The sequence below is a fragment of the Notamacropus eugenii genome, chromosome 1, assembly GCF_028372415.1.
Source record: "Notamacropus eugenii isolate mMacEug1 chromosome 1, mMacEug1.pri_v2, whole genome shotgun sequence".
In the NCBI taxonomy this organism is placed as follows: domain Eukaryota; kingdom Metazoa; phylum Chordata; class Mammalia; order Diprotodontia; family Macropodidae; genus Notamacropus; species Notamacropus eugenii.
The window spans coordinates 491319449-491347321 of record NC_092872.1 but is presented as its reverse complement, the minus strand read 5'-3'; the positions used below and the strand labels follow the sequence as shown (position 1 = coordinate 491347321).

The window sequence follows — 27873 nt, the reverse complement described above, 5'->3', positions numbered from 1 at the left end:
TAGTGCATCCAGTTTGTGTGGGGGTGAGCAGATGAAGAAATCTGAAACTCCTGTTGAGTCTCAAACAGCAGTGGATCTGGTCTAGTGGCAAATTCCTTTCTCTAACTATCTCTGGAGCTTGGGGAGTCTTCTGACTCAGGAAACTGCTCAGAGTTGGAAGTGTGAAACAACTGGCATTCCAGTACAAACCCTTGTGGCTGGGCCCCCTCTCCTAAAGCTGGGCTTGCATTCCTATTTTAGGCTTCTGCTTTCTACTATAAAAGGTGAGCAGCCTCCCATAAGTAGAAGTAGACTGTTCAAGCTCAGTTCCTTGCTCTTTGCTGTGACTGGTGCCTGGGAGAGCTTGAGATGGGAATGATAAAAGGGTGAGTATTGAAGACTTAAATCCAGATGGGGGAAAGAAATTGTGCCCCTATTATTTAGGCTTCACTCCATTCCAATCTTCCTTCTTTCTCTACAGTGGGATAGATGGTTTTTAGAGTCCATACTGTTTCATATTGTTTTCATATAGGATTTAGTCATGAAAGGGACCTTGAAACTCATCTAGTTAATTGTGTAAAGACAATCTTGCCTGGTGGTCAGAATACTGAACTTGGAGACAGGAAGACGTAGGTCCAGATCTCGGCCCTGATATTTGCTAACTATATGACCGTGAATAAATCCGTGAGCCTTCATTTTCTCATCTGAGATATGGGGATAATGATACCTACAGTCCCTACTCATCAGGATTGTTGTGAGCTTCAAATGAAATACCATGTGGAAAGTGCTTTCTAAACCTTAAAACACAGATGCTGCTTTCTTTTTTACCCATCATTTTTATACAAGAAGGGTGAAATGTGGAGTGATTTGCCATATGAGTAGACAGCCCCATTCCCATTAGTCTTCTTCTAGTTCAACTTCAACAACTCATTAAGTCCAAAATTTCCAGCTACCTGAAAATTCTGACCCATTCCCTGAGGCAAAAATAAAGGGATCAGAATAATTTTTTAAAAACCCAGAAACTAATTCTCTCCTATTCTTATCCTCCTCCCCCCCAAAAAAAGATCCCCAAAGAACCTGAAAGTGCTATATGAATGTGAATTGCTGTTATTACCTAAAGTCTTTTTCTGCAAAGCTATTAGAAACATTTAAACATTTTCAAATATTCCTTGACATAATAGATCATACAGATCATAGAACTGTTGCTATGGGGATTGTAGATGGGGCCAGGACAATTATTCTCTCCAGACCAACTCCAGAATTCTTTCCCAGCTCTTCTCACAGCAGACAGGGGCACATTTCATTCCATTAGGCTTGTGAGAGAATGGCATGCTTTCTGTTTGCTACAGGGAACAACAACCAACGCAAGAAATCCCACTCCCTCCGAAGATACAGCAAAGGACTGCCCAGGTTGGCCAACAGGTGGATCTGCTATTTGCTGGTAGGATTCTCTGTCTAGTGCACATTTTAAATTGTCCATAAACTTAAAAGACCTTAGAAAAGGCCCACAGTCCCCACTGGGGTATATGCTAACACTACTTTACATACAGGAAGGCAGTATTTGCTGTTTCCTTCTTCCCTTCAGATTTTCCCTTCAACAGTCCAGGGGACAGAGACAGCTAGTTGAGTAAGTCTTTCTCTATAGGTCACCCAACAGAAATCCATGACTCATCAAGCAGATTGCAATGGCTTACTTAACTGCTTTAAGTTCTTAATTTTAATGCCTTCTAAAACTGCCCTCATTGTGACATTTCCCTATTAAAAATTTGAATTCTGAGAGCAGGGACTGTTTTTTACCTTTTTTTGTCTGCATCCTTCTGTAACTTCATCTTACTGAGCTTTCCTTCTAATACCACCTCCATTGTATCAAGGGCAGCGAGGTGGTGCAGTGGATGGAGCACCAGTGCAGGAGTCAGGAGGACCTGAGTTCAAATCTCACCTCAGACACTTGACACTCACTAGCTGTGTGACCTTGGGCAAGTCACTTAACCCCAATTGCCTCATCCTGGGTCATCTCCAGTCATCCTGATAAATATCTGGTCACTGGATTCAGATGACCCTGGAGGAGAAGTGAAGCTGGTGACCTGCACAGACCTCCCTCACTCAAAACAAAGTCAAGTGCAAGTCATGTCACCATTTCTCTGATGGCATGGTCTTCTTCGGCAATGAAGGACAAACACACCATTGTACCAAGCATGTATTTGGTTTGTATATTTGTTTGCGGGTTGTTTCCCCATTAGGACATAAGATTTTCCTTGATGAAGTGGATAGTCTGCTGAGCTTCCAGTCAGGAAAACCTGAATTCAAATTCTCCCTCAGGTACTTACTAGCCATGTGACTCTGGGCAAGTCCCTTAACACCTCTTAACCTCAGTTTCCTCATAGGTAAAATGAAAAAAATAACTGTACCCACATCACAGAGATGTTGTGAGAATTAAATAACATACATAAGACACTTTGCAAACCGCATATGCTATAAATATTATTATTGGTGTTATTATTAGTGCCACAGTGGAAAATTTGAATTTAATTTGATCATTTCAATTCCTTTGGAAATTATTCCAAATTAAATGTTTATTTCTTCTATTGACTTCTTTCCTGTAAAGTTGTGAAAATAAATTATTCTCTGGAAAGAAAAGAGGTGCTAATGTTCTCCATTTTTATTCAGAGACTTTACCCTAATAAACCAACTCAAAGACCAATGCTGCTTATTCTTGTGAGACTACATTCCTCCCTGAACAATGGCTACATTTCTGAAGCATCTTTCTTATTTCCCTTCCAAATGTGGGAGTTGTCAGATTTGCTCAACCATGCTGGCCATCGGTGAGATCCGGGCAAATTCTTAGTAAATGTTCACTAAATGGGGAGTTCTTTGGTTTCCATTTGGAGAACACTTTGAGAAGTTGGGTTTTTAGGACAGTTTTTGTCTCCGAAGAATTAAAATGTTTCTGGGGGAATTATCCTTCTGACATTCATTGGATAGAAGCATCTCTTTCCTGATGCTCAAAAAAAAGGAGAAAAAGAAATCTTATCAACAGGAATTGTAGTTTCATTAAAGACCATAATTATTGCTGTTGTGGATGATTTTGATGATAATGGTAGGAATAATGCTCATAATTCTATCCTAAGTCGCTAACAAAGAGATTTCCTCATAGCCTTTCAGGGTAGGTAACAATAATAATGACACATAAAAATAATAATACATTATAATAACATAACAATGGCATGATAGTGATACATAATAGCAGTAATAATGATGCATAATAATACTAATAATGCATAATAATAATGACACATTTATGTAGCACTTTAAGGTTCCAGAGCACTTTCCCTGCAACATCACTATTGGATAGGTATTTGCATGTGTTACAATTCCTATTTTAGATAAGGAAATTGAGTTTCAGGAAGAATGTTACTTGACCACAGTTGCAAGGTCTAAGATAGAAGTATCTATTGATAGAAAAAAACAGAAGACCTCAAGGGATAAGCTACTTTATGAAAGAGATAAATCTAGACTTGGAAAAGGGAGACTTGAGTTCAAATCGTGGATCCAATTTAGGTTGTTTAACATCAGTAAGGCATGATCTTTCAGAGATTTCTTCTTTATCTGCAAAATGAAGGGAACAATATTGATATCACATATCTCAGAGGGTTGTTTTAAGGAAAGAACTTGGGGAAAATACTATATAATGGGAAAAGAGAGCTATTATAATTTTGGAATATTACATTGGCTATAGGGTAGATGATTTGGAGAGGACAGAGACTGGAAGCAGGCAGAGAAAGCTATTGCAATAGTGCAGGTGGTAGGTGATGAGGACATGAAATTGACTGCTGGCTCTGAATGGAGAGAAGGGGATGGGCCATGCACCATAAGAGTAGAGTTGAAAAGACTTGGCTACTATTTGAATATCACTTCAATACATGGAGCACAGTTGTCTCTGCAGTACTGAAAAATCAGTGACCCTAGAGGGCGATGGAGAAGCATAGGGTGGTATGAACAGGTTCAACCAGAGAACCAACAAGAAATTCCAAAGTGTAGGAGTAAAAGACATCATCAGGAATATATGTGATAGGAGGAGATGGGTTGATTATATGGCAAGAGTATGGGTATCTTTGCAATATGAGACAAAAGTGAGGAGGCTTCCAGCATATTGACTGGACTCCCTATGGCAAACCTATGAGAAGGCATGGACCAAAGCTGAGCAGGATGAGCAAAAATGAATGGGCTGTGGTCTGGATTATTAGAGGAGATACCTGCATTGGTGAGTTCACAGATTCATTGGAATATTTGAGTATTATCCTCTGAAACTTCTCCTGGAGATTTTTTTCTCAAAGTAAAATAAGACTGAGTGAGTTGCTTTCATTTGGAAAGAAAGAGTTTCTTGTTGTAGCATAGCACAGTGGAAAGAACTCTGGACTTAGAATTAGATACTCTGGACTCAAATCCCAGTTCTTTTACATACTTGTAAGTGACCTTGGTTGGGTCACTTTCTGGGACATCTATTTCCTCTTAAGTCAAATGAGGGAATTGTGCTAGGTGACTTTTGGAGTCCCTTCTAGTTTTAAGTTTATGATCCCATGTTTTATTTTCTGTTTTGTTTTGTGTTGTTTAACCAGATTTTAAATGACTTTGAAAGATAAATAGTACTTGGAGAGAAACTAGGTGTAATACACCTCAACAACCAGATAATTCAGTCAAAGATATTAGTGATTTCAGTGTGTTTGTTTTGTGGGTGAGGGTCTCAGTACTTTTACAAAGGCCATCTCCCATGCCTGAAATGCACTCCCACCTCACCTCTACCTCTCTGAATCCTTATGTTCTTTCCAAATTCATTCAGACTTTTGTGATGTCCCAATTCCCTTCCACCCCAACAGCCATTTGTTTCATCCCTCTCGTTTCAAATTATCTTCCATTTATTTTGCATATGTTATTATAAGTAAATTTGTTCCCTCTTCGCTCCCACCATAGAATTCAACTCCTTGGGGACAGGAGTTATTCTATTTATTTCTTGTTCTCTCCATTGCCTAGAACATAGTAGGTGCTAAATAAAAATTTACTGATTAATTAAAGTAGATAACACTAGACTATCCCATTTGAAATCATCCCTTCAGTTTTTTCTTCCTGTATCCCACCTAACAAAATCACCATTTCCCTTTCCAGTTGGAGGATGTCATTTGGCTAGTGATGTCATCAGTGGGGTGGAGTGTTACAACCCACTGTACCATGAATGGAAATTGCTGGGCCCTTCCTGCAAGCACCGATGTGGCACAGGGGTGGCTCCCTTGAATGGCTGCATTTATGCAGTTGGGGGCTATGATGGAACCACTTGCCTTAGCAGTGTGGAAAGGTAAGGAGTTCCTCTGCAGAAGGGGAAGAAAGAGAGGAAAAATCCATGGATTTTGTTTGATGTGTGTTGTTTGTCAATGTAGTTCATTGTTCTGGTGGTCTATAACTCATCCTTGTCAACCTTAGTTAACTTCCAAATCAAACACAGCCCTGGCTGTGACATATAATTCAACCAGCCAAGAAAAAACTCTCCAGCCTCAAAAAGAAACCTTTCACACCAAAAAAATGTGGAATTGACAACCTAATCTTCTAAATTCTGAATCATGCATTCTTTTTTTTGTTTTTTGAATCATGCATTCTTGAAATAGAGACACTGGAGAGTCCCAAGTTATCAGACTCTCAAGACAGGGAAGGAGCCAATTTGTCTCTGCCTTTATCTACCAAAAGGTTCAAAGGTCCCATGATATATCTTCTTGGATTACTAGGAAAGAGGAAGCCCTTGTCCTTTGAGAGCTTTGAGAAGGCAGTAGAGAATGATGCCAGTTGTAATTTTGTACCAAAAAGAGATACCTAGCACAGTCAAGACCTAGCAAGTTAGCCATACTTGTCTGCTGGGGAGACAGGGAGGGAGGAGGGGATTGAAAATAAAGTAAAGCATAGGGAAGCAAATATGTTTAAATTAGGTACTGCTTCTCCTTTTCCACCATCAAGCCCAATTAACTGTAAGTCTTGAAAATAAGGTTATTAAACTTTTTTCTCATTCCAGACATATGATCATATACATTTAAAAATAAAAGCAACCCTAAAGACTATCTGGTCCAAACTTCTCATTTTAAAGAGAAGAAAACTGAAGCCCAAAGAATGGAAGTAATTTGTTCAAAGTCCTACATGTGGCTAGTAACCAAGGTGGGATTTGAATCTAGATGTCCCTACTCCAAAACCTACATTACAGTCTTCTTGGGACTAGATTGTCCTTCCCCTTGGGCACAATCCTAGGAGGCCTCTCTAAAATTGCTTCTAAGCACTTATTTAAAATGTCTCTAGTAATGCATTCAGATTCTGGGATATGGGAGGGAGCAGGGAGTGGAGTGATTATGGAAGCTAAAGGATGGATTTCCCTGAACATTTCTAAATAAAGTAACAGGCGCTCATTACCAGTTGTCATGGGAACGTCAGTCATGTTTGATAAAGATTTCCCAGGGACTACTATGTAGAAGACGACATAGCAAAATCATAATGCTAAACCTGGCTTGACATATGAACTATAGAAGAGGGATCAAATGCCCGAAATCTTCCTCATTAAGGCTGACATCATCACGATCACATTCATCATAGCTTGCATTTACCAAGAGCCTACCAAATGCCAGGCACTGTGTGTGCTAAGCACTCTTCAAATATTATCTCGTTTAATTCTCCCAACACTATACGGTAAGTGCTATCATTACCCCCATTTTACACTTGAGAAAACTGAGACACACAAAGGTTAATGGCTTACCCAAGGTCACATGGCTAATAAGTGTCTGATATTGGATTTGAACTAAAGTCTTCTATCCACTATGCCACCTAGCTGCCTTTAACAGCCTTGATAACAGCTCTGACAAGCGATTGCCTTATTTTTTTAATTAAAACCCCACTTCACTCTGTTATGTCTGCGAATTCTAGCTTAGCAAAAATTTATTCCAAAAAGGGTTGACATTTTAGGAATGCGATCTTTTTGTGGCATTTAAATATCCAAAATGCTTTAGGCGCTGCTGACTCAGTCTTCTTTCACTATCATAAAAGTTTGTGTTTCAGTGCTTAAAGCACAGAACTAAGATGGACAAAGCTTTAGAGTCCATCCTCCTGTGAGTGAGTTAACCTTGTTTGTTCCCCAGTCACACAAAGCACTTTTAGCCTTAACTAGATTTTTGTAAATGTGCGTGGCTAGTTATAAACAGACCCAGAGAGAGATTGTGAATAGCTCTGTTAACCATCCTGCTGCTAGAGAATCATTTCAAAGAGAACATCCTACTGATGATGGGTCAGAAAAGCTATTTTTCTTGCTAATGTATGTGAGTATACTTTGAAAACTGTAAAGGACAACATTATGTCATTGTTGATTTTAGCCTGTCTTCTGATGTATATTTGTGGGTATTAGGAAAAAAATTAAAACAAATAGCAATATTTATTAAACACCTACTATGTCCAAAAGTCCTAGTTGGTACTGGAGATATAGGGTAGATCCAATACATCTTAAGGAACTTAAAATGAAAAGAACAAATGTAAAAAATAATTATGATTCAAGGAACAGTGAAATAAATGCAACAGGAAGATCTAGCCAAAGCGTTTATTGAAATTTAAGGTTAGAGAGATTATTTTCAATGGACTGAGGGAAGAAGGTAAGGAGAGTCAAGGAAAACATGGCATCACAGTTAGACCCTAAAGGAAGGGATCAACTTCAAAAAAAATGGGAAGAGATTGTGGGGTAAAGACATGCAGTCCATTCTCAGTATGGCAGATAGCATCAACTACAGCAGATGTAGGAGAGGGAAGGATGATAGCAGGATAAAGGATAGTCTAGTTCTACTGTAATGTAGATTGCAGGATATGTGAAAGAGGAAGTAAAGTATTGCAGTGGAACATGTGCTAGATTGAAATCAAAGGATTTGGTTTCAAATCCTGGCTCTGCCATTTTCTACCAGTGACCTTAACCTTTCTTGGTCTCAGTTTTCTCAACAATAAAATGAGTGAGATGGTCTCTCAGCTGTCTTTTGGCTCTAAATCTATGGTACTATGAATCGTATGCAACAGATAAATTGAAGCCAAATTTTGGTGGTCCTTGAATGCCTGAGATATCATTTTATATTTTATTCAGTAGCGTGGAGAGTTATGTCCCACTTGCTTGCTATTTCCCAATAGCAAGTCCTTTTTATTGGTATTTATTGGATGAATTTGATTTTGCTATCACTTTGCCTTGAAAATCTCCACCTCCCTCTAACTTCCCTGTTTCTGTTGAGGCTACTATAATCCCCCTAGTCATCCAGGTTTGAAACCTTAGAGTCACTCTCAGCTCTCCCAAATCTTTATTCCTCACTTGCAAATGGGGAGTCAAGTTTCTGGGCTAAGCTGAAAAATTCTATTTAAGTGTAACAGCTCCTCTGGGTTTGCACGCCTCCACTCTCACTGACATTGGTAGGCTAGATCCCCAGGGAGCAACTGATTACTTCTTCCTCAAATGATATAGAGGAAATTCTAAGCGTCTGGCATTCTAATGCTTTTCTTCGTGAGTCTCCATCCAGAGTTCCCTGATGTGTATAGAAAAATTGACATCTTCCCAATATCAATTAACCAATTGATATCAGTTAGGTTTTACAAAGGGTTATATACTGTGGATTCTGTTTCCACAATTATCTCTCACATTCATACTCTTCTTTCCACTCACAGTCAGTCCCTTAGTGCAGGCTGTCATTATCTTTCATCTGAACTGCTGTAGTAGCCTTATAATGGGTCTCCCAGATTCAAGTTTTTTCCTTCTTTAAATCAACAGCTGCCAAATTAATATTCCTAAAGCACAGGACAGACCCTGCCATTCCCCTGCAGAATGCATGAAAAAGAAAACTGGAAAGGAGACTAGAACCATATTATGAAGGTTTTGTAAATACTAAATGGAAGAGTGCATACTGGATCCTTTAATCTAAGAAGCCTTCACAATATGACTCCCGTTTCCCTTTCCAGGTTTATTAAACGTAGAACTCCTTCATGAACTCTACCTTCCAGCCCAATTGTCCCTCTTCCTGCTATTTGTACACAATAGCCCGTCTTCCATCTTCACGTTTGCAGACTGTCTTCCCCACACCTAGAATGTGCACCCTCTTTGCCCCCACCTCAGAAAATCCCCTACTTGCTTCAAAGCTCAGTCCAAATGCCACCTTGTACATGAAGCCTTTATTGATTCCCCCCAGTTATTATTACTTCCCTACCTCTGCTCCAAAATAAATTAGCAATTACTCTTTATATACTTTGTACTTATTTGACTGTGAAAAGGTTGTTCCTTCTGACCCTCACATCCTTCCCAATAGAATTTAAGCCGCTCCAGGGCAGACACTTTGATTTTTATCTTTGCTTTTCCAACATCTAGTATAGTTTTTGATTCATAGTAAGTGTTTAATAAATAATGAATGAATGAATGAATGAAGGCAATGATTCTAAATCAAGTCTGTAAATCTAAATAAAAGCATGAGTGAGAAAGACTTTGACACATACAAAGGTGTTGATATCACCTCATATCTCTTTTCTCCCACTCTAGATATGATCCCAAGATCAATGAATGGAGATGTGACGTGGCCCCACTGGCAGAAAGTAAACGAGGTGCAGGTGTTGCTGAACTAGGGGGCTTCCTGTATTGTGTGGGAGGTCATAATGGACTGACCTGTCTCAGCTCTGTAGAAAGGTATGGCCATCAGAGAAAACAGATCAACCAATAGGAGATAGGTTTGTTGACATCTTGATACATACAGCTTCCAAAGTTCACCTTTGTAGGAAAATATGTGCGCATCAGCCCAGTCTGGGACCTCATAATATAAGACTGCTGCCTAGTAACTTGAATGCCAAGATAAGCAGAAGGAGCCCCATATCATGTTTTCAACCCTGTCACTCATTACCTGAATTACCCTTGGTCTCTAGTCACAGAATGGTGGAGCTGTAAATAATCATGGAGGTCATCTAGTCCAACCCCCACCTGAAACGTGAATTATCACGATAGTTATCATAACTCCTTTGAGTAATTGTATGGCATAGTACATTGATGAAGACTTGCCTGAAGTCCCACATCTGCAGCATTGACTATGTGACACTGGAAAAGTTGGTCAACTTCTCAGAGTTCAGGCAACTCTCTAAAATTATAAATGGCAGAGCTGGTGCTTATTTGCATTGATAGAGAGACTTTCTTCACTGGGAGCTCCATATATTAATGAAATCATAAAGATCAAAACTTTAAAAGTCTCACAATCATACAGAAATTAAAGTTTTACAAGGCACTCTTCTCATAACCCTGTGGGATCAGTAGAGCTGACAAAGAAAATGAGGATATGTGACTTTCATTTATTAAATGTCTACCATGTGCCAAACCCTGTGTTGGACTCTGGGGCTACAAAAACAAAAATCAAACAATCCCTATCCCAACTTACATTCTACCAGCAGAAAGATCGTTTTATTCCATATATGTATATATATATATATATATATATATATATATATATATATATATATATATATATATATATATATATATATATATATAAATTGTAAACAATAATTTCAAAAAGAAAGAGGATTAACAATTAGAGGTGGAGAGGGATGGCATTAGTAAAAGCCTCATGTAGGAGGTGGCACCTTGGGATGTGGAGATTCCAAGAAAAAGAGATGAGTAGAAAAAGCATTAGAGACAAGAGAGATGCCCTAAAATGCTGATTATAAATGTCTTGTGAAGTCAGAAAAGAAGAAAAGGTGAGTAGTCTGAAATGATCTAAGAACGCTCCTACAGAGGTGGGAGCAAGTATTAAAAGAGTTGAAGTAGGTATTAAAAATACTTAACTTGTTAACTTTATAACCTTCTGGGTAATTGTAATAAAACAATTGATTCTAGGCCCCTAATTTATATAGGTCAGAAACAAGAATCAACACTCTATAGTATTTCATGTTGTGTCAACCGTTCTGGTTTCAGGTATGATCCTGAAGAGAACAGGTGGTGCAAAGTAGCTCCTCTGACTTATCGAAGATCAGGTTTGGGTGTGGCTGCCCTGGGTGGCTACCTTTATGCCATTGGGGGCTCAGATGGCCACTCTCCACTACGATCAGGTAACTAATGGATAGGATACTTTAATGAAAAATTAAACTTAGGATTTTTTCACCTGAGGCAAAAACATTTATTGAGGGATGAGACATCGAAGAGCCACAAAGGACAGACTGACCATAAGTGCAGATATGCTGGAGAGGGTGACTGGGCCCCCCACTCCTACAGGTTTTGGGGAATAAGATGGGAACTAGTTCTCCCAATGATGAAACTTTGGGGTGGCAGGACGGGGATGATTGTTCTATATGGGAGTGGGGAGTTACAAGGACAGTAATCACTGCGTCACCTGATGTTGGCAATATGAAGCAAAGCCCATTGTGCCCTATGCTAATTACAGTTCTTGAATACAACATTCAAAAATAAAACTGTGGCAAGGTGTATAGGGACAAGAAGAAACTGGAAAGGTTATAGACTATTAGAGCTGGAAAGGGCTTTAGAGGTCATCTCCCTACTCCAACCTCCTAATTTTACAGGTGAAGAAACTGAGATTTGTGCTATTTCCAATACAGAAATCAGAAAATACAGCAGTACACACGAGGTATTTGTCAGGCACTGCCAACAGGGCCTCCCTTACAAAGATGTCTCCTCCTCCCTTTCAAAGATATCTCCAAATCTCTCTCCAAAGGGGCTCCACTCCACATTCCAACTGAGGGTCAAAGAAAGTTGTTGCAGAGTTGGTAGTCCTATCACTGACAGAGTCAGGTAATCAATCAATATAGGGTCCTAGGGTAAGTCATTTCACCCCTCTTACTCAGGGATGTGCTAGGGCCAGTTCCAACTGGAGGAATGATTGTTAAATTTTCAATCAAGTAGCCTTCACTAAGCACCTATTAAGTATTGTATACTCTGCTATAGAAATATATAACACAACAGACATTTCTCAGACTATACATTGCAAAGAAGGTGACAATCTGAAATGACAGGAAGCTCACCAGGAACTTCCCAACTTCCCACACAAGTCCAGTCAAGAATATGTGTGTTTATGTGTATATAAATTATAGAGCACACTAAGCTTTGTGAAAGACTTCTAAAAAAGGCTAGAATGGTACCTTACAGATTTTCCCTTCAGGAAACTTCCTACTGATGTAAGGAAATTTCTGGAGGGCTAAAAATGTAAATGCCTTAACTAGGCCATAGTCAGCATGTGCCTGAATCAGGACTTGATCCTGGGGCTTCCTTAAAGACCAGCCAGCCCTCTAGCCACTCTGCCACAAATAAAAATAAGTCCTACTTCAAACAGCTTTATAATTTACACAGCAGGTAGCAGACAAAAGCTACTGTTTTGTTCTGTTCTTTGTATCCTCCCAAACTAGAACAGTGCCTGCTGCATAGTAGATGTTTGATCAATGACTGTTAAATTTAATTAAATTTAAGGAATTTATTTACCATAAGAATAAACAGGCTGACAAGTGAAGAGTCAACAAGCATTTATTAAGTGCCCACTATATGTCAAGTATGTGCTAAGCAATGAGGATACAAAGAAAGGCAAAAACAGTTCCTGTTCTTAAGGAATGAATGAGTATAATGGGAGAGGCAACATGCAAAGAACTAGGTGTAAATAAAATGTGCACAGGCTAAATTGAAATTAAACACAGAGAAAAGGCATTAAGATTAAGGAGGACCCAAAAAGGCTTCTTACATAAAGTGGACTTTAGTGGAGACTTGAGGGAAGTCAAGAAGTGGAGAAGGAAACAGAAAGCTCAAAGCTTAAGGACAGTCAGTGGGAACTCAAAGTGTCATGATTAAGAGACAGGAAAGGAGACCAATGTCACTGGATCGCAGAGTGTATGGAGAAGAGTAAGGTTTTATGAGACTGGAAAGGTAAGAAGGGACATGATTCTGAAGGATTTTGAAAGCCAGCAGATTTTATTCTTCTTATATTTGGTCCCAGAGGTAACAGGAAGTCACTGGAGTTTATTGAATGAGAGATGAGGAAGGGGTGAAATTGTCAGACTTGTACTTCAAGAAAATTAATCTGACAGCTGAGTGAATATTTGAGACGGGGAAACCAACCAGCACCAGGCTATTGCAATAGTTCAGCATATGAGATGATAAGGGTCTGTGCCAGAATGGTGGCAGTGTCAGAGAAGAAAATGGGGCATATATGAGGTATATTTTGAAGGTAGAAATGACAGAATTTGACAACTAGTTGGATATGGGGAATGAGAGACAGTAAGAAGTGGAGAATGATACTTAGATTGCAAGCCTGGGCTCCTGGAAAGATAGTGGCAACCTAAGTGGTAATAGGGAAGCTCAGAAGAAGTGGGGGTTTGGGGAGAAAGATAATGAGTTCAGTGTTAGACATGCTGAGTGTAAGGTTTCCATAAAACTGAGAACATAAGTAGTCTCCATGTAGTTTCAGGTAAATTTCCAGGTGAGTGATACTCAAGGTGCCACTTAGGGAAGCTGAGGCTATCTGGAGACTTCCTAACTTGTGAGTCAGTATAAGGGGGAGCAGCTTTAGCCTTCCCCCAAACTGGTCCTCTATGCCTTTATCAGAGATGGGATCCAGGCTGGAGATGCCTGGGGGTTGACCGGAATTCTTATGTTCTTTTCCATCCATTCATCTGGGCTTTGAACAACAAGAATGTCCCTTAGTTCTTGTTATCCTTTTGACCATGCTGCAAGGCTCTAATGTCTTCTCTCTCTAGTTGAACGCTATGACCCCACAGAGGATGTGTGGAGTCCCTGTACTCCCCTGAGGACCTGCAGAGAAACCTTTGGCTGTGCTGTGTATCAAGGGAAAATCTACGTAGCAGGTGGACGGGATGAGATCACAGAAATGTGCAGTGCTGAACGCTTTGATCCCACCTCCAATGAGTGGTTGCCAATGATACCCATGAGGTCAAAGAGGAACAAGGTAGGATGAGAGAGGAAGAAAGAAGGGGTGAAGATACATCAATCTGACAATGCTCAGTCAATTAGAATATGTTGCTAATGAGTTATTTTATATCTGATACAAAGACTTTCAGGGAGAAAAACTCAGACTATGTCACTCACCCTGGCTACTCTACATGCAAATGTTTTGACTCTGATGGCAAGAGGGAAGGAAGAGAAAATGTGCCTGGCATGGTATGCCATAGCATAGCACTGGGAAAAGAGGGGGAATGTTGGCTTTAACACCTCTGTGCGACCTTGGGGCAGTCACCTCGCTTCTCTGGGCTTATTTTATTCATCCATCAAGTGAGGATACTATTGCACTTCCTACTTCATCGGTTTGTTGGGATGAAAATGGTTTGTACATCTCAAATCTATAGAATGTGAATTAGTATTATTTCAACAGTCTGTCCTAGGGTAAGTCAATTCCCCCCTCCGACTCAGGGATGTGCTAGGGCCAGTTCCAACTGGAGGAATGATTGTTAAATTTTCAGTATGAGCATTTATGGCTCAGAAATTGTCAAATGCTAAAAAATCAAAGCTTGATTTATACTTTTGTTGATTGTCTAGACTTAAGAAAGTGATGGGGGAAATGGTTATAATGCAATTTAAACTAAAAATTGTATGGTTGGCACATTTTTCCCCAAAGATCCAATTATATAAGAATTACATTACATTATATATAAGCCTTTAAGCCTCTATTTCCTTACCTGTAAAATGGGCATAACAAGTTATTTGTATTACCTGCTTCACAGATCCATTATGAAGAAAGCAGTTCAAAAATCTTAAGATTCTATATGAATGTGATCATCAGCATCCTCGTTATCTTTCACGCTCTTGAAGATATTGAAAGTACTAGCTCTACTGAAAGTCAGGTCAGAAGAATCATTCTCAAATACAGGAATTTTTGCACCACTCATTTCATTGGGCTTAGTCAAATTAAGCATTTATTATAGACCTACTATATGATAGAACTGGTAGGACGACAACAATAAAACAATTTTTAAAAGTTCCTGCCTTCAAGGAACTTACATTCTACTGAGAGGAAGCAGCAAGTACACAGATAAACAAATGCAAAATGCATACAAGATAAATACAGAATGATTTATGTGTGGGTACTAACAACTGAGAGAATCAGAAAAAATCTCTTGTAGGTCTTTGAGCTAAACATTCACAGAACGAAGTGGTTCTAAGAGGCAGAGATGAAGAGAGAGAGAGCATTCCAGCACAAGGTACAGCCTGTGAAAAGGTATAGAGATAGCAGAGGGAATACCACATTTGAGAGCAGCCATACATGGAGGGCAATTTGACTGGAAGACAGAGTATGTGAGGGAGAAGAAGGTATAATCAGACTACAGATATAGACTGTAGCCAGATTGGGAAAGGCTTTAGTGTAAAATAGAAGTTATGGTTGTTATTGCTCAGTCAATTTTCAGTTATGTCCAACCCTTAATGACTCCATTTGGGGTTTTCTTGGCAAAGAAACTGGAATAGTTTGCCATTCCCTTCACTAACTCATTTTACAGATGAGGAAACTGAGGCAAACAGGGTTACATTACTTGCTCAGGGTCACGCAGGGTCTAAGGGCAGGAGTCTGTATTTTATTCTAGAGACCATAGGAGCCACTGAGGTTTAGCAGAAGAGTGATATTGTACTTTAGGAATACGAATTTGACAGCTGTGTAGATGATAGATTGGAGAAAAGAGAGACTGGATGAAAAGAGACCAATTTGAAGAATCTTGCAATAGTCTAGATTGTCATGTCATGAGGTAGAAATAATCAATACTCTAAATTATAGTAATTAGAAGTAATGAACGGTTCCTTGAACAACTCCTTGAGATACAATTTCTTTCATAAACATAGGCAATGGTCATGTGTAGAGCACGGGGTTTGACCATGTCAGAGATATAAAGTTTGGATAAGGCTTGATTCTTGCCCTCATGGAGTTTACTTTCTAAAAGCAGACACATACACAGGTAACTGGGGTGAAACAAAATACATTACGAGTGGTTTAGCTACCTCTTGCATCAATTTCAGTCAAACCTTCTCCAAATAACACTAAATCTGAACTCCCAGGAACAACAAGACAGAAGCTCCAGTGCCCAGTCCTGACAATGCAAAGGGTGAAGTTAAAATTGTACCATTGCTTGTATAGCACAAAAGCTTTGTTTCTTGTTCCTAAAAATATGCACATAACCAGTAGTGTTCTTTCCTTCTGGGGAAGCTGCCTGCTCATTTTGTTTTTAAAATGCCACCTTCAGAGCACAATTATGGATCTAGCTGAATCTGTAATTTGATTCAAGAAAGAATCCCTGAGGTAGAGGTGGGAAGAGGCTTTTCACAGAAAAAGTTGTCCCTTCCCAGGGCTCCTTTCAAATCCTGCCTGAGCCAGGGGTTGGAAAGCCAATCTCTTCCTGGCATGACATCCGACAGCATTGTTTCTTTCTTCTTCCTTCAATGTCTTCCCCCTTTGTTTTTTCACTCCCCATGCCAAGAAGGTACACTTCATTAATACATCCATCATTGTCTTTTGAAATCCTGAAGGCTAAGGAGGCTGCCATTCTGGAGGCTCCCACAGTGAGCAGGATTCATTTCTCTACAAGGCATAGTCATCATCATCTGAAAGTTGGTTCAGAGCAATGCCAGTTTAGTTTCTGATGTCAGTCCCTTAGGATCTCCATGGAGTATAATTCTTCTTATGCATAGCTCTGGTCATGTTATTCCTCTTCTCAGATAGGGGCTCCCTGTTGTCCACTAAATCTGAGTTGTTTTTCTTGGCATTTAAGGCCAAGCACAGTTCTGCACAACCCTCACTTTCCACCCTTACTTTAATTTTCCTTATATCAAGCATAAACCTGCTTTTATGCAACTTTCATCCATCCTAGTTCTAATCTCTAGGGCTGAGAAGAATAAGTCTATTCCTTTTCCATGATAAAGCCATTCAAATATTTGAAGATATCTTTCAAATCCGTCCTAAGTTATATCCTTCTTCCAGTCTAAGCATCTCTAATTTTCTTCAGATAATTTCCATATGAAACAATTGGTACTAAAAGCAGACACAGACACAGGTAACTGCGGTGAAACAAAATATGTTATGAGTGATTTAGCCACTTCTTATGTCCATTTTACTGAAATCTTCCCCCAGATGGGACTAATGCAAGCTCCCAGAAGCAACAAGACAGAAACTCCAATGTCCAGCCATGCTTCCCCAATCTTGTACTTGTGAGGTTCATTTTTTTAACCAAAGTGTAAGATGTCATATTTATCTTTATTAAATTTTGTCTTATCAGATTCAACTCAGTGAAGATATATTTTAATCCTTACTCTATTATCCAGTGTTTTAGCCATCCTTCTTAGATTTAGGCCATGTGAAAATTTGATAAGTATGTCAATCTTCTTTGTCATGACTGCTTCATTTTCTGAATGATTGTTAACCATCCCTTTAATAATGCAATGTAGAATTTTGCCAGGAATCAAAATCAAACTCATTGACCTATAGTTTTTAGACTCTTTCTTTTCTTCAAAACAGATATTTGCTCTTCTCAAGTTTTGAAGTATCTTTCCCAGTCACCATGATTTCTGAAATTCTGTTGGTTGTAGCTCAGAAATCCTGTTTTAACTCTTTCAGTATCTTAGAATTTAATTTTTTTAGCCCAGGTTATTGGAACTCTTCAAGAATAGCTAAGTGCTCTATTGCCATCTCCTGATTTAAGTTGAATATCAATTCCCTAAAAACCATTTGAGTTGTTATTCTGTTACTCTTCATGGTTTCTAACTTGGTTGATATGCATCCTTTCCCACACCACAATCCCCATTTTTTTATTTATTTCATTAAATATTTCCCACTTATGTGTAAAAAAAAATTAACCATTTAAAAAAAATTTTTGAGTTCCAAATTTTCTCCCACCACACCCACTTCTTGAAAATGCAAGCAATTCACATGCATTGTATCAATTACACATGCAAAGTCATGCAAAATCAATTTCCATATTAGCCATGTTGAAAAAAAAACAAAATAAAACAATAAAAGTAAAGAAAACTTTAAAAGAAACTATGCTTCAATCTGCATTCAGAATTCAATGGTTCTCTCAAGGTGGATAGTATTTTTTTCCCTTACGGGTACTTTTGAATTGTTTTGGAACACTGTCTTGATCAGAGTAGCTAATTCTTTCACAGCTGATCACCCTTACAATATTTCTGTTACTGTATACAGTGTTCTCTTGATTCTGCTCACTTCACAGGTTTTTTCTGAAACCAACCCCTTAGTCATTTCTTATAGCAAAATAGTATTTCATCACAATCATATACCACAACTTGTTCAGCCATTCTCCAGTTGATGGATATTCCCTCAATTTCCAGTTCTTTGTCACCACAAAATATTTTTGTACAAATAGGTCTTTTTCCTTTTTCCTTTGATCTCTTTGGGATACCTAGAAGTAGTATTGCTGGGTCAGAAGGTATGCACATTTTTATATCCCTTTGGGTATAGTTCAAATTGTTTTCTAGAATTGCTGGACCAGTTCATAACTCCACACTATTAGTGTCTCAATTTTTCTATAACCTTTTTAGCATTTGTCATTTTGTAGTTATATAGTTAGCCAATCTGATAGGTATGAGGTGACATCTCACAGTTGTTTTAATTTGCATTTCTCTAAACAGTAGTGATTTAGAGCATTTTTCATGTGACTATGGATAGCTTTGATTTCTTTCTACAATTCCCCATTTATATTCGCTGGTCTTTTACCAATAAGGAAATGGCTCTTATTTTTAGAAATTTGACTTGGTTCCCTATATATTTAAGAAGTGAGGCCTTTATCAAAGAAACTTGCTAAAAAAAATTCCCCAATTTTCTATTCTAATTTTGGTTGCATTAGTTTTGTTTGTACAAAAGCTTTTTAATTTTATATAGTCAAAATTATTTATTTCACTTCCCATAATCCTCTCTTTTTGGTCAGAGAGTTTGGTCACAAACTCTTCCTTTTCCATGGATCCTACAACTTTGTTAAAGTTGTTCATTGTTTCAAATATTTGGGGAATGATTCTCTAGGGTTCCCTAAGTATACAATGAGTCGTATTATTGTTTTCTTATTATCTTTTCCTTCCATTTTTTCCTTGTCTTATGGCTGTGGCTAGCATTTGTAGCATAATATTGAATGAAAGTGTTGATAATGACCATACTTATTTTACTCTTGATCTTATTAGGAAGACTTCAAGTTCATCCCCGTTACAGATAATACTTGTTTTTGATGGATGCTACTTATCATTTTAAGAACGGTTCCATTAATTGCTATGCTTTCTATTGTTTAATAGCAATGGATATTGCATTTTTGTCAGATTTTTTCTGTATATATTGTTAGAGATATATTATTTTCATTTTTTTTGTTATTGATATGGTCAATTTTGCTAACAGTTTTCTAATATTGAACCAACCCTGTATTCCTGGTATAAATTCCACCTGGTCATAATATATGATCTTTATGATCTATTACTGTAATCTTCTTGCTAACATTTTATTTAAAATGTTTACATTAATATTCATTAAGGAAATCAGTCTATAGTTTCCTTTTTCTGTTTTCTCTTTTCCTGGTTTAGGTATCAGCATCATAAAAGGTACTCTTTTACCTGTTTTTAAAAAATAGTTTACATAGTGTTGGGATTAGTTGTTCCTTAAATATTTGGTAGAATTTACTTGAAAATCCATCTGATCCTGAGGGTTTTTTCCCCCTCAGGGAGTTCTTTGATGATTTGTTCAATTTCTTTTTCTAAGATGGGGTTATTTAAATATTCTATTTCTTTTTCACTTAATCTAGGCAATTCATATTCTTGTAATTTTCCATTTCCATTAGATAGTCGGTTTTACTGGCACACAATTGGGCAAAATATCTCCTAATAATTGCTTTAATTTCATCTTCATTAATGGTGCATTTACTCTTTTTATTTTTGATGCTACTAAGTTGGATTTCTTCTTTCTTTTTTAAGACAAATTAGCCAATGACATCTATTTCATTGGGGATATTTTTTATGAAATCAGTCGCTAGTTGTATTTATTAATGAAAACGTTTTGCTACTTTCAATTTTTTTAATCCCTCTTTTGATTTTTAGGATTTGCATTTTGCTGTTTAATTGGGGATTTTTAATTCATTCTTTTTCTAGCTTTTTTTTAGTTGCATGTCCAATTTATTAAGCTGTAAATAAATGAAGAAATGTCAATGTAAATAAATTTCTGTCTTTCCTTGATGTACATATATACAGATATAAAATTTTCCCCAAATACTGTTTTGGCTGCCTCCCATAAATTCTGAAATTTTGTCTCATTGTTGTCACTCTCTTTAATGAGATTATTGATTGTTTTTATGATTTGTTCTTTGACCCACTCATTCTTTAGATGATTTAATTTCCAGTTAACTTTTAATCTATGCTTCTATGGCCCTTCATTAAATGTGATTTTATTGAATTATGGCCTGGAAAGGCTGCGTTTAATATTTTTGTTTTTCTGCATTTGGTTTCAAGGTTTTTATGCCCTAATACAGGGGTGGGGTACCTGCAACCTCAAGGTCACAGGTGACTCTCTAGATCCTCAAGTACAGCCCTTTGACTGAATGCAAATTTCACAAAATAAATCCTCTTAATAAAAGAATTTGTTCTGCAAAATTTGGACTCAGTCAAAAGATCTCATCCAAGGACCTTGAAGGTCATATGTGGCCTTGTGGTCACAGGTCTCCTACCGCTGACCTAATATGTGTTAACTTTTGTGAAGGTGTCACGTACAGTTCAAAAAAAGGCATACTCCTTTCCAAACCCATTCAGTTTTCTCCAAAAGTCTATCATCGTTAACTTTTCCAAGATTCTATTCATCTATTTGACTTCTTTCTTAATTATTTCATGGTTAGATCCATCCAGCTCTGAAGGAGAAAGTGAGGCCTATCACTAGTACAGTTTTACTATTTCCTCCTGTAATTCACTTAACTTTTCCTTTAGAATTTGGATTCTATGCCATTTCATGCATATATGTTTAGAATTGTTATTACTTCATTGTCTATAGTTCCTTTTGGCAAGATTTAGTTTCCCTGCTTATCACTTTTAATTGGGTCTATTTTCGCTTTTGCTTTGTCTGAGATCAAGGTTTCTACTGTTGTTCAATCATGACCAACTCTTCATGACTTTATGGCCCATAATGTCCATAGGGTTTTCTTGGCAAAGATACTGGAGCAATTTGCCATTTCTTCCTTTAGCTCATTTTACATATGAGGAAACCGAGGCAAACAGAGTTTAAGTGATTTGCCCAGGGCCACATAGCGAGTAAGGGTCTGAGGCCAGACTTGAACTTAGGAAGAGGAGTCTTCTTGATTCCCAGCCAGGCACCCTATCCACTATGCCACTTAGCTGCCCCTAATAGTTGCTACCCCTGCTTTTCTAACTTCAGCTAAAGTATAACAGATTCTTCTCCAGCCCCTTATTTTAACTTTCTGTGAGTCTCTCAATTTCAAGTGTGTTTCTTATAAACAACATATTGTTGGATTCTGGTTTCTTGGGAGAGGTGTCGTTATTACTGTCCTGGACTACACTTCCTTACCCAGAAAGGACACCTGATTCCTTGGGATTGCAAGCAATACAGTTTCTCAGAGTCTCTAACCCCTTGGGACTGAAAGTGATACTGTCCCTCAGGATTTCCACTCCCTCTTGACTGAAAGTGCTCCTTCCTACCCTTGAGCTATGACCCAAAAGTGAGTATAGGCATTGGAGTTGTCAAGCAGTGTCTGGTCCTGCTTCCAGTGCTAGGTTAAGGGTCCCCTGTAGTCTCTTTCCAACCAGGAACCAGGTCCTTTTACTGCCTCTAGCTTGAAAGCTCCCTAAACTGCTGCTGTTTCTGTCACTACCACCTAGTCCTACCACTGGTATTTCTTTCACATAGGCTCTGGACCAGCCTCCACTTCCACATTACTGATCTCTCTTTCTGAACTCCTAAGCTGTCCTAGGCTAGAAAAATGTCTCACTCTGACCTTTGTTGGCTCTGTCACTCCAGAATTTGATTTGAGGTGTTATTTTAAAGTTGTTTGGAGGGGAATGTTGTGAGGGATCAACTAAGCACTTTCTCTACTCTGCCATCTTGGCTCCACCCCTGGAAATCTTCACTTCATCAACACTTTTCAAGGAGAAAACTATTTTTAGTCTAAAGATCAAATCTCTTTGACACACAGAGACAAAATTAAAATTGGGCAGGTCTGCCTTCTCTCTTGTCAGTTATCATTATCCCATTCACCCTTTCCCCCCCCCAAAAAAAGCTGTCCTATCTGCTGTTTTATATCCTTCTCCCAAACATAGCTTCATACCTTAATTAGCTTTGCCTAATCATCATACTCAGCTCATTCTAAGCTTTCCCCCTTCATATCCTATTCTGATGATTGTGCCATCACTTTCATTCAAACTTCTTCAGTGCCCTTGTTCTTTCTCTTTTGAATCTTTTAAAATCTTTTAAAAACCTAAATTGGTTAAGTTCCCTGTGCAACATCATTTTAAAACAATTTTCTTTTTTCTTCTTCATTGGAATTGTTTCTCTTTGTTTCATCAGAACCTCATTGAGAACTCATCGCTTGAGCAAATTTTTACCCATGGGAACATACCTATCATTCCTTTGTGAATCTTTTGAAATTGGATCTCACAAAATATAGGGTGCCTGTTAGGTTATCCACTCATTCTCTATCACAAATCCTAATATAAGAGTGGTCTCTCCCTGAAAGTCCCCATAATGTCCACCCCAGCAACCAGTTCTTTTATGTTGATGAGAAATATTCATAAGGGAATTTCCTCTTGCGGTTTCCTCAAGAACCTCCAAGATATCTCATTTGGTCAGTGAGAGGGAAAGAGATTCAACAGATGTTTAGATAACTGAAATGGCTCATCAAAAGCATTTCATGCTTCTGTAGCACTCTTGTGGTTTGTTTTCCCAAGTTCTTCACCTATTTTTTTTCTATGTGGTATGTAGTACTACAACGTATGTAACACTATGGTAGTAACACTACTCTTTCTACCTCCATTGATCTCCAATTGTCCTTCCCACCATGTATACCCAATTGCATTCTTTTATTATGTTGCATGAGCGTATCTTCCTGATGTACAGTTCTACTACCCTACATCTTTCATTTTTTCTTTTGGAGAAACTGTACCTTTCCAAAGTTATATTCTAGACATAGTTCTTACCCCATTAACTCTCCGTGATATTAATGAGGTTAAAAATGACCTTCTTGATTTAGGATCTCTAGTTCATCTTGTTTGTTACCCATAGCCAGGAATTTGTGTATATGGAATTTGAGGACATTGATTTTGTTACTGATTTCTGTCTTGGATTTATCTCTTATGAACTTCTGCTCACCTCTACTGCTATTCACCTAACTACAATATAATTATGCCTTATGGTTTCTAGCTTTGTTGCTAGACATAAACAGCTTTCTTTTTTCCCTCACCAACACTTTTCAAGGAGAAAACTATAAAATAGAAGAGGCAGAATTCAATATTTGATCCTCTGAGTTCAAGTTCAAGCTCAGGGCTCTCTCTACTCTGCTTTTAATTAATCCTCTCCTCCTGCACTACCTCTTCACATAGGGATGCACTAACTTACTGTCCTGGGCTTTCTCCTTAGGTTAGCCTAGTAGGTGCAAATGGATACCTCCTGGCAGTTGGAGGCTTTGATGGAGTGGTACACTTGGCAACAGTGGAGGCTTTTGACTTTGAAGTCAATCAATGGAGGTGAGTCAAATCAAGCTTGTGAGATAGATCATTTCTAAGCTTCACTGCCCATATACTCAGAAATCAAGTAAGACCAATTTCAGATTTTGAATATTGGTGTCATTTTAGGGAGCTCTGTAGTTCCCTTCTTAGCTAACACTAGTGAATCACTAGGACTTTGATCATCCTTTCTATACTCCTAATCTAAAAACTCTTCAGGAAATCATAAAGACACAGTTTAAAAACAAGTTTGTGACTTACAACAGCTTTTTCCTCATTGAGCTGAGAAAATTGCAGTGGGAATCAGATGATCAACTTTCACTCCTACATCCCACTCAGATAATTGAGTGGTGTGAAAGTAATACAAACACATTGCAATGATTTTGGTACAGCATTGTCCATATGTGGACATTTCTATTTTCATATAGCTTAGCCAATATCTCCATATAGACCCATCCTTTCTGTCTAAATCAAATGAAAGAATGAATGATCAAATGAGAAGCTGTTTGTAAAGTGCTTAGCACAGTACCTGGCACATGGTAGGTGCTATGTAAATGCTTATTTTCTTCCCCTTCCCTAAATGAAGAGAGAGAATTAAAAGGTCACTTGAACAAAATGAAATGGCACATGCTTCCCTTTGAAAAAGATCACTTAGCCATGTGTTGTCACCTAGACTTGGGAAAAAGCAAATAACCACAAAATAAAACCTTTAAAAAAGTTCTAGTTTTTGTGATGTTCATAGTATCATAAATTTAGAGTAAGAAGAGGCCTCAAAAGTCATTTAATTTAACTTCTTTATTTAAAAGATTGGAGAATGTTAAGTGAATTGCCCAAGGTCACACATGTAGTAAGCAACAAAAACTATTTGAACTTCAGTCCTCTGACTAAATTCATGGCTTTAAACTGCCCCCATCAGTTAAAGACATGGGTCTTACCCTATGAAAATCAGTTAATCTACTGGCATAGGCTAACACTGACCAGAGACTGAGCATAAACCCCAGCCATAGACTGAAACTCAACCTTGCTAGCCTCTCACAGATATAGATGAATGAATGAAGTATTTATTAAGCACTTATATTGGGCAAAGCGCTGTGCCAAGTGAATGTACTTTATTGTGGGAAGGACCAGATGAAACAGAGTGGGTGTCCTACATTCCAATGACAACAAGACAAGAAAGTTTTATTTATTTGAGGAGGATGCCATATAAATATAGGCCAAGGGTTCTTAACATGGGGTCCGTGAACTTTTTTTAAAAAAAATATTTTGAGAACTAGTATAGAAACTATATTTCAATATACTTGATTTCTGTGGCAATCCTGCAAGTTTTGTTTTATCCATTTAATAGCAGTATTCTTAGAAGTAGTTCAAAGGCTTCACCAGATTTCCAAAAGGAACCATGCCACAAAAAAAGGTTAAGAACTTCTGATATAAACCAACTAAGGACCCTGAGTGGAATCTCATCCCATGAGCTAAAACTAGGAATTTTTGTGCCCAGGAAAAGAAACACAAAACAATGCCCTCAATTCATTATGGGGTGCCAGAGACTCCAGGAACTGTTGCTGCAGAAACCACAGGAAATAAAAACGAAGTGGGAAAAGACAGGGTAGAGCTTTGGAGGAATGAGAAATCTGCTTCCTGCTTTAATTAATAATTCTTGCTAACTAGGTACTAAGATCAATTGTTTCAATGTTGCTGAATAAACAAAAATACATCAATGACACTTTAAGTTTGGGCACCCTTTGGCAAAATTATATCCCTGTTCACCGCTCATGTAAGCAAGACAGGGAGTAGCATGAAAGGAGAGACACGCAGTTCTGAACTAGGCCTGTTTCTATGTTCCAGAGTGTTTGGCAACATGAAGAATCGTCGTCCAGGAGGAGGTGTGGGTGTCCTAAAGATGACTATTTAGAACAGCTAACACCCAACCTGTTTGGAATAAAGAGAAGACAGAACAAACTAAGCCTTTTCAGAAGCTTCATCTACTCACAGGAGAACCATGGAGAAAGGGTTCAGTGAAGATTTGGGGTTCATAGGGCCCAAGTCTATGAATACTTGAAAAATCAGATACAGGACAAGAGCATTGACTTAATCATGTGACCTCTTCTCAGGTCACTATTAAGAAAGTCCAATCATACCATATTCAGCATCAGCCCTGGCCAATAAGGGGACCCAAATCAGAAAGGATATGTATCTTCCCCAATAAAACAACCTCTCAATAATACTTATTGCTATCCAGTCATCTCTCCATTATCCATACACAGAATCAAAGAATTCAGAGGTGGATGGGGCTTTAGAGATTAGCTAATCTAGTGATTATCAGCCTCTGGGACCCTGTAGACTCCTTTGGAGCCCTGTGGTTACTTTTTGATGATTGAGAAACCATAGGGTGATTTGGAAAGTGTTTATCTCATTAAATGATTCGGTATAATAAATAAGCAAACATACCTTTCTCGATGAAATGTCTCAAACATATATGTACTATTTTCAAAAATAGATGCAGCTGTGATTAATGAATACAAATTCATAAAAGTTTTATTAAATTCATAGCAGCTTTTTGTCTCTGCATTTTTTCAGTCAATGGGTAATAATACTATACCTATTATCTTAGAGGAGAAAGTGATGTTTGCACAGCCCTCCCTCACTCAAATCAAAGTCAACTGCAAGTCATGTCAACATCTTGATGTCACGGTCTTCTTCGAGAAGAAAGACAACCAACCTGTGAGTGATTCGCAGCTCCTTCCTCCCTTCCCCTTCCCTTCTCTTCCTCCTTACCTGAGGTGCTCTGCCCAGGGAAAGGTATTCTTTGATGGCCAAAAGCTTCATTTTTTCTTTTGAGTTTACTGGCTAGATTTCTTTCTCAAAGACCAAGCCTTAAACCCAATTCACTCTGGAGCTCATAGATTAGACAATAGTCCCTGCCCTCCTAGCACAAAGTGAATGTAAATACTAAATAGCAACTATGTCTCTTTTATCCAGGATTCCTGAGGGTCTTCCTCTCCCAGTTTTATATTTTTTTCTTTGAGTAAAGGGGTCATCCCTTGAGTAACTACTTAAAGAGACCTATTCATTGAATGGGTGTATCTCACTCAAAGTGAGAATCAGATATGACCTTAGCCTAAAATAGCCAGTCTCTCAATGTATCCTGGGCCATCTCCAGCTGTCCTGATGAATATCTGGTCACTGGACCCAGATGGCTCTGGAGGAGAAAGTGAGGCTGGTGACCTTGCACAGCCCTCCTCACTCAAATCAAAGTTAACTGCAAGTCATGTCATCATCTTGATGCCATGGTCCTCTTCAAGAACGAAGGACAAACACAATTATCTAGTGGGGAATCTATAAAATTATTTGAAAACTGTAAGAGACAGGCTGTAGCAAGTCCATCTTTCCTGATCACAATTTAAAATACATTTGCCTGTTACTGTCTGGCAATTATCTGTAGTGTTGATCTAACTATGCCTCTACCCTTTTCCATTAGCACAAAGTATCAGTTCACTAAACATGGCCAAGATCAAAATGGATGCTATAGCATACCATACCAGTCACAGTTCCTGGGGTCCTTGGTCCAGTACATAGACCCTACATACCTGTATGGTCACCAATAGAATTTAATATTTATTATGCACTTTCTCCATACAATGAACTGTGCTGGTTTATTGTTAGGGATAAAAATTAATGTAGTCCCTGTCTCCAATGAGCTTATATTCCACTAATGAGAAAACAAACGTATACAGAAAAATAAAAAGTGGCATATGGTGAGGGCAAAGAAGAAATAAAAAGTAGAGTAGGAATTTGTTGAGGGGAGCACGGATGAGGGAGGGAGGCTTCATAAGGGGGGCCATCTGAGCTGAACATTGAAGGGTTCTCAAAGTGAAAGATGAAGAAGGATCAATCATGAAATCATAGCTTTATATATAGAAAAAGACCTTAGACACCATTTTACAGAGAAAGCAACTAATGCTCAGAGAGGTTATGACTTTTCCAGGGTCACACAAGAAGTGTTTCCAGTGGGATTTAAACTTGGGTCTTATTGCTTCTGTTACATCATGCTGCCAAAGAGGGGAGCAGACAGTTTAGTGGCACAGTGGGTTGAGTGCTTAACTTTGAGTCTGGAAGAAGAGTTCAAATCCAGACGCAGATACTTATCTATGTGAGCCCAGGGAAGTCACTTAACTTGTCTC

At 38.3% G+C, this 27873-nt stretch overlaps 1 protein-coding gene across 1 annotated transcript; it reads left to right on the top strand.

Annotated features, from left to right (window-relative positions):
• The first annotated feature begins 300 nt into the window (after positions 1–300).
• On the top strand, positions 301–26239 carry LOC140519691 (uncharacterized). Its single transcript, XM_072632995.1, has 8 exons — positions 301–365; positions 1329–1420; positions 5140–5326; positions 9551–9694; positions 10967–11100; positions 13747–13955; positions 23610–23716; positions 25538–26239. Exons 1-8 carry the CDS (start codon positions 349–351, stop codon positions 25602–25604), a joined length of 957 nt encoding a protein of 318 aa, XP_072489096.1. The 5' UTR covers positions 301–348; the 3' UTR covers positions 25605–26239.
• The last annotated feature ends 1634 nt before the right edge of the window (positions 26240–27873 follow it).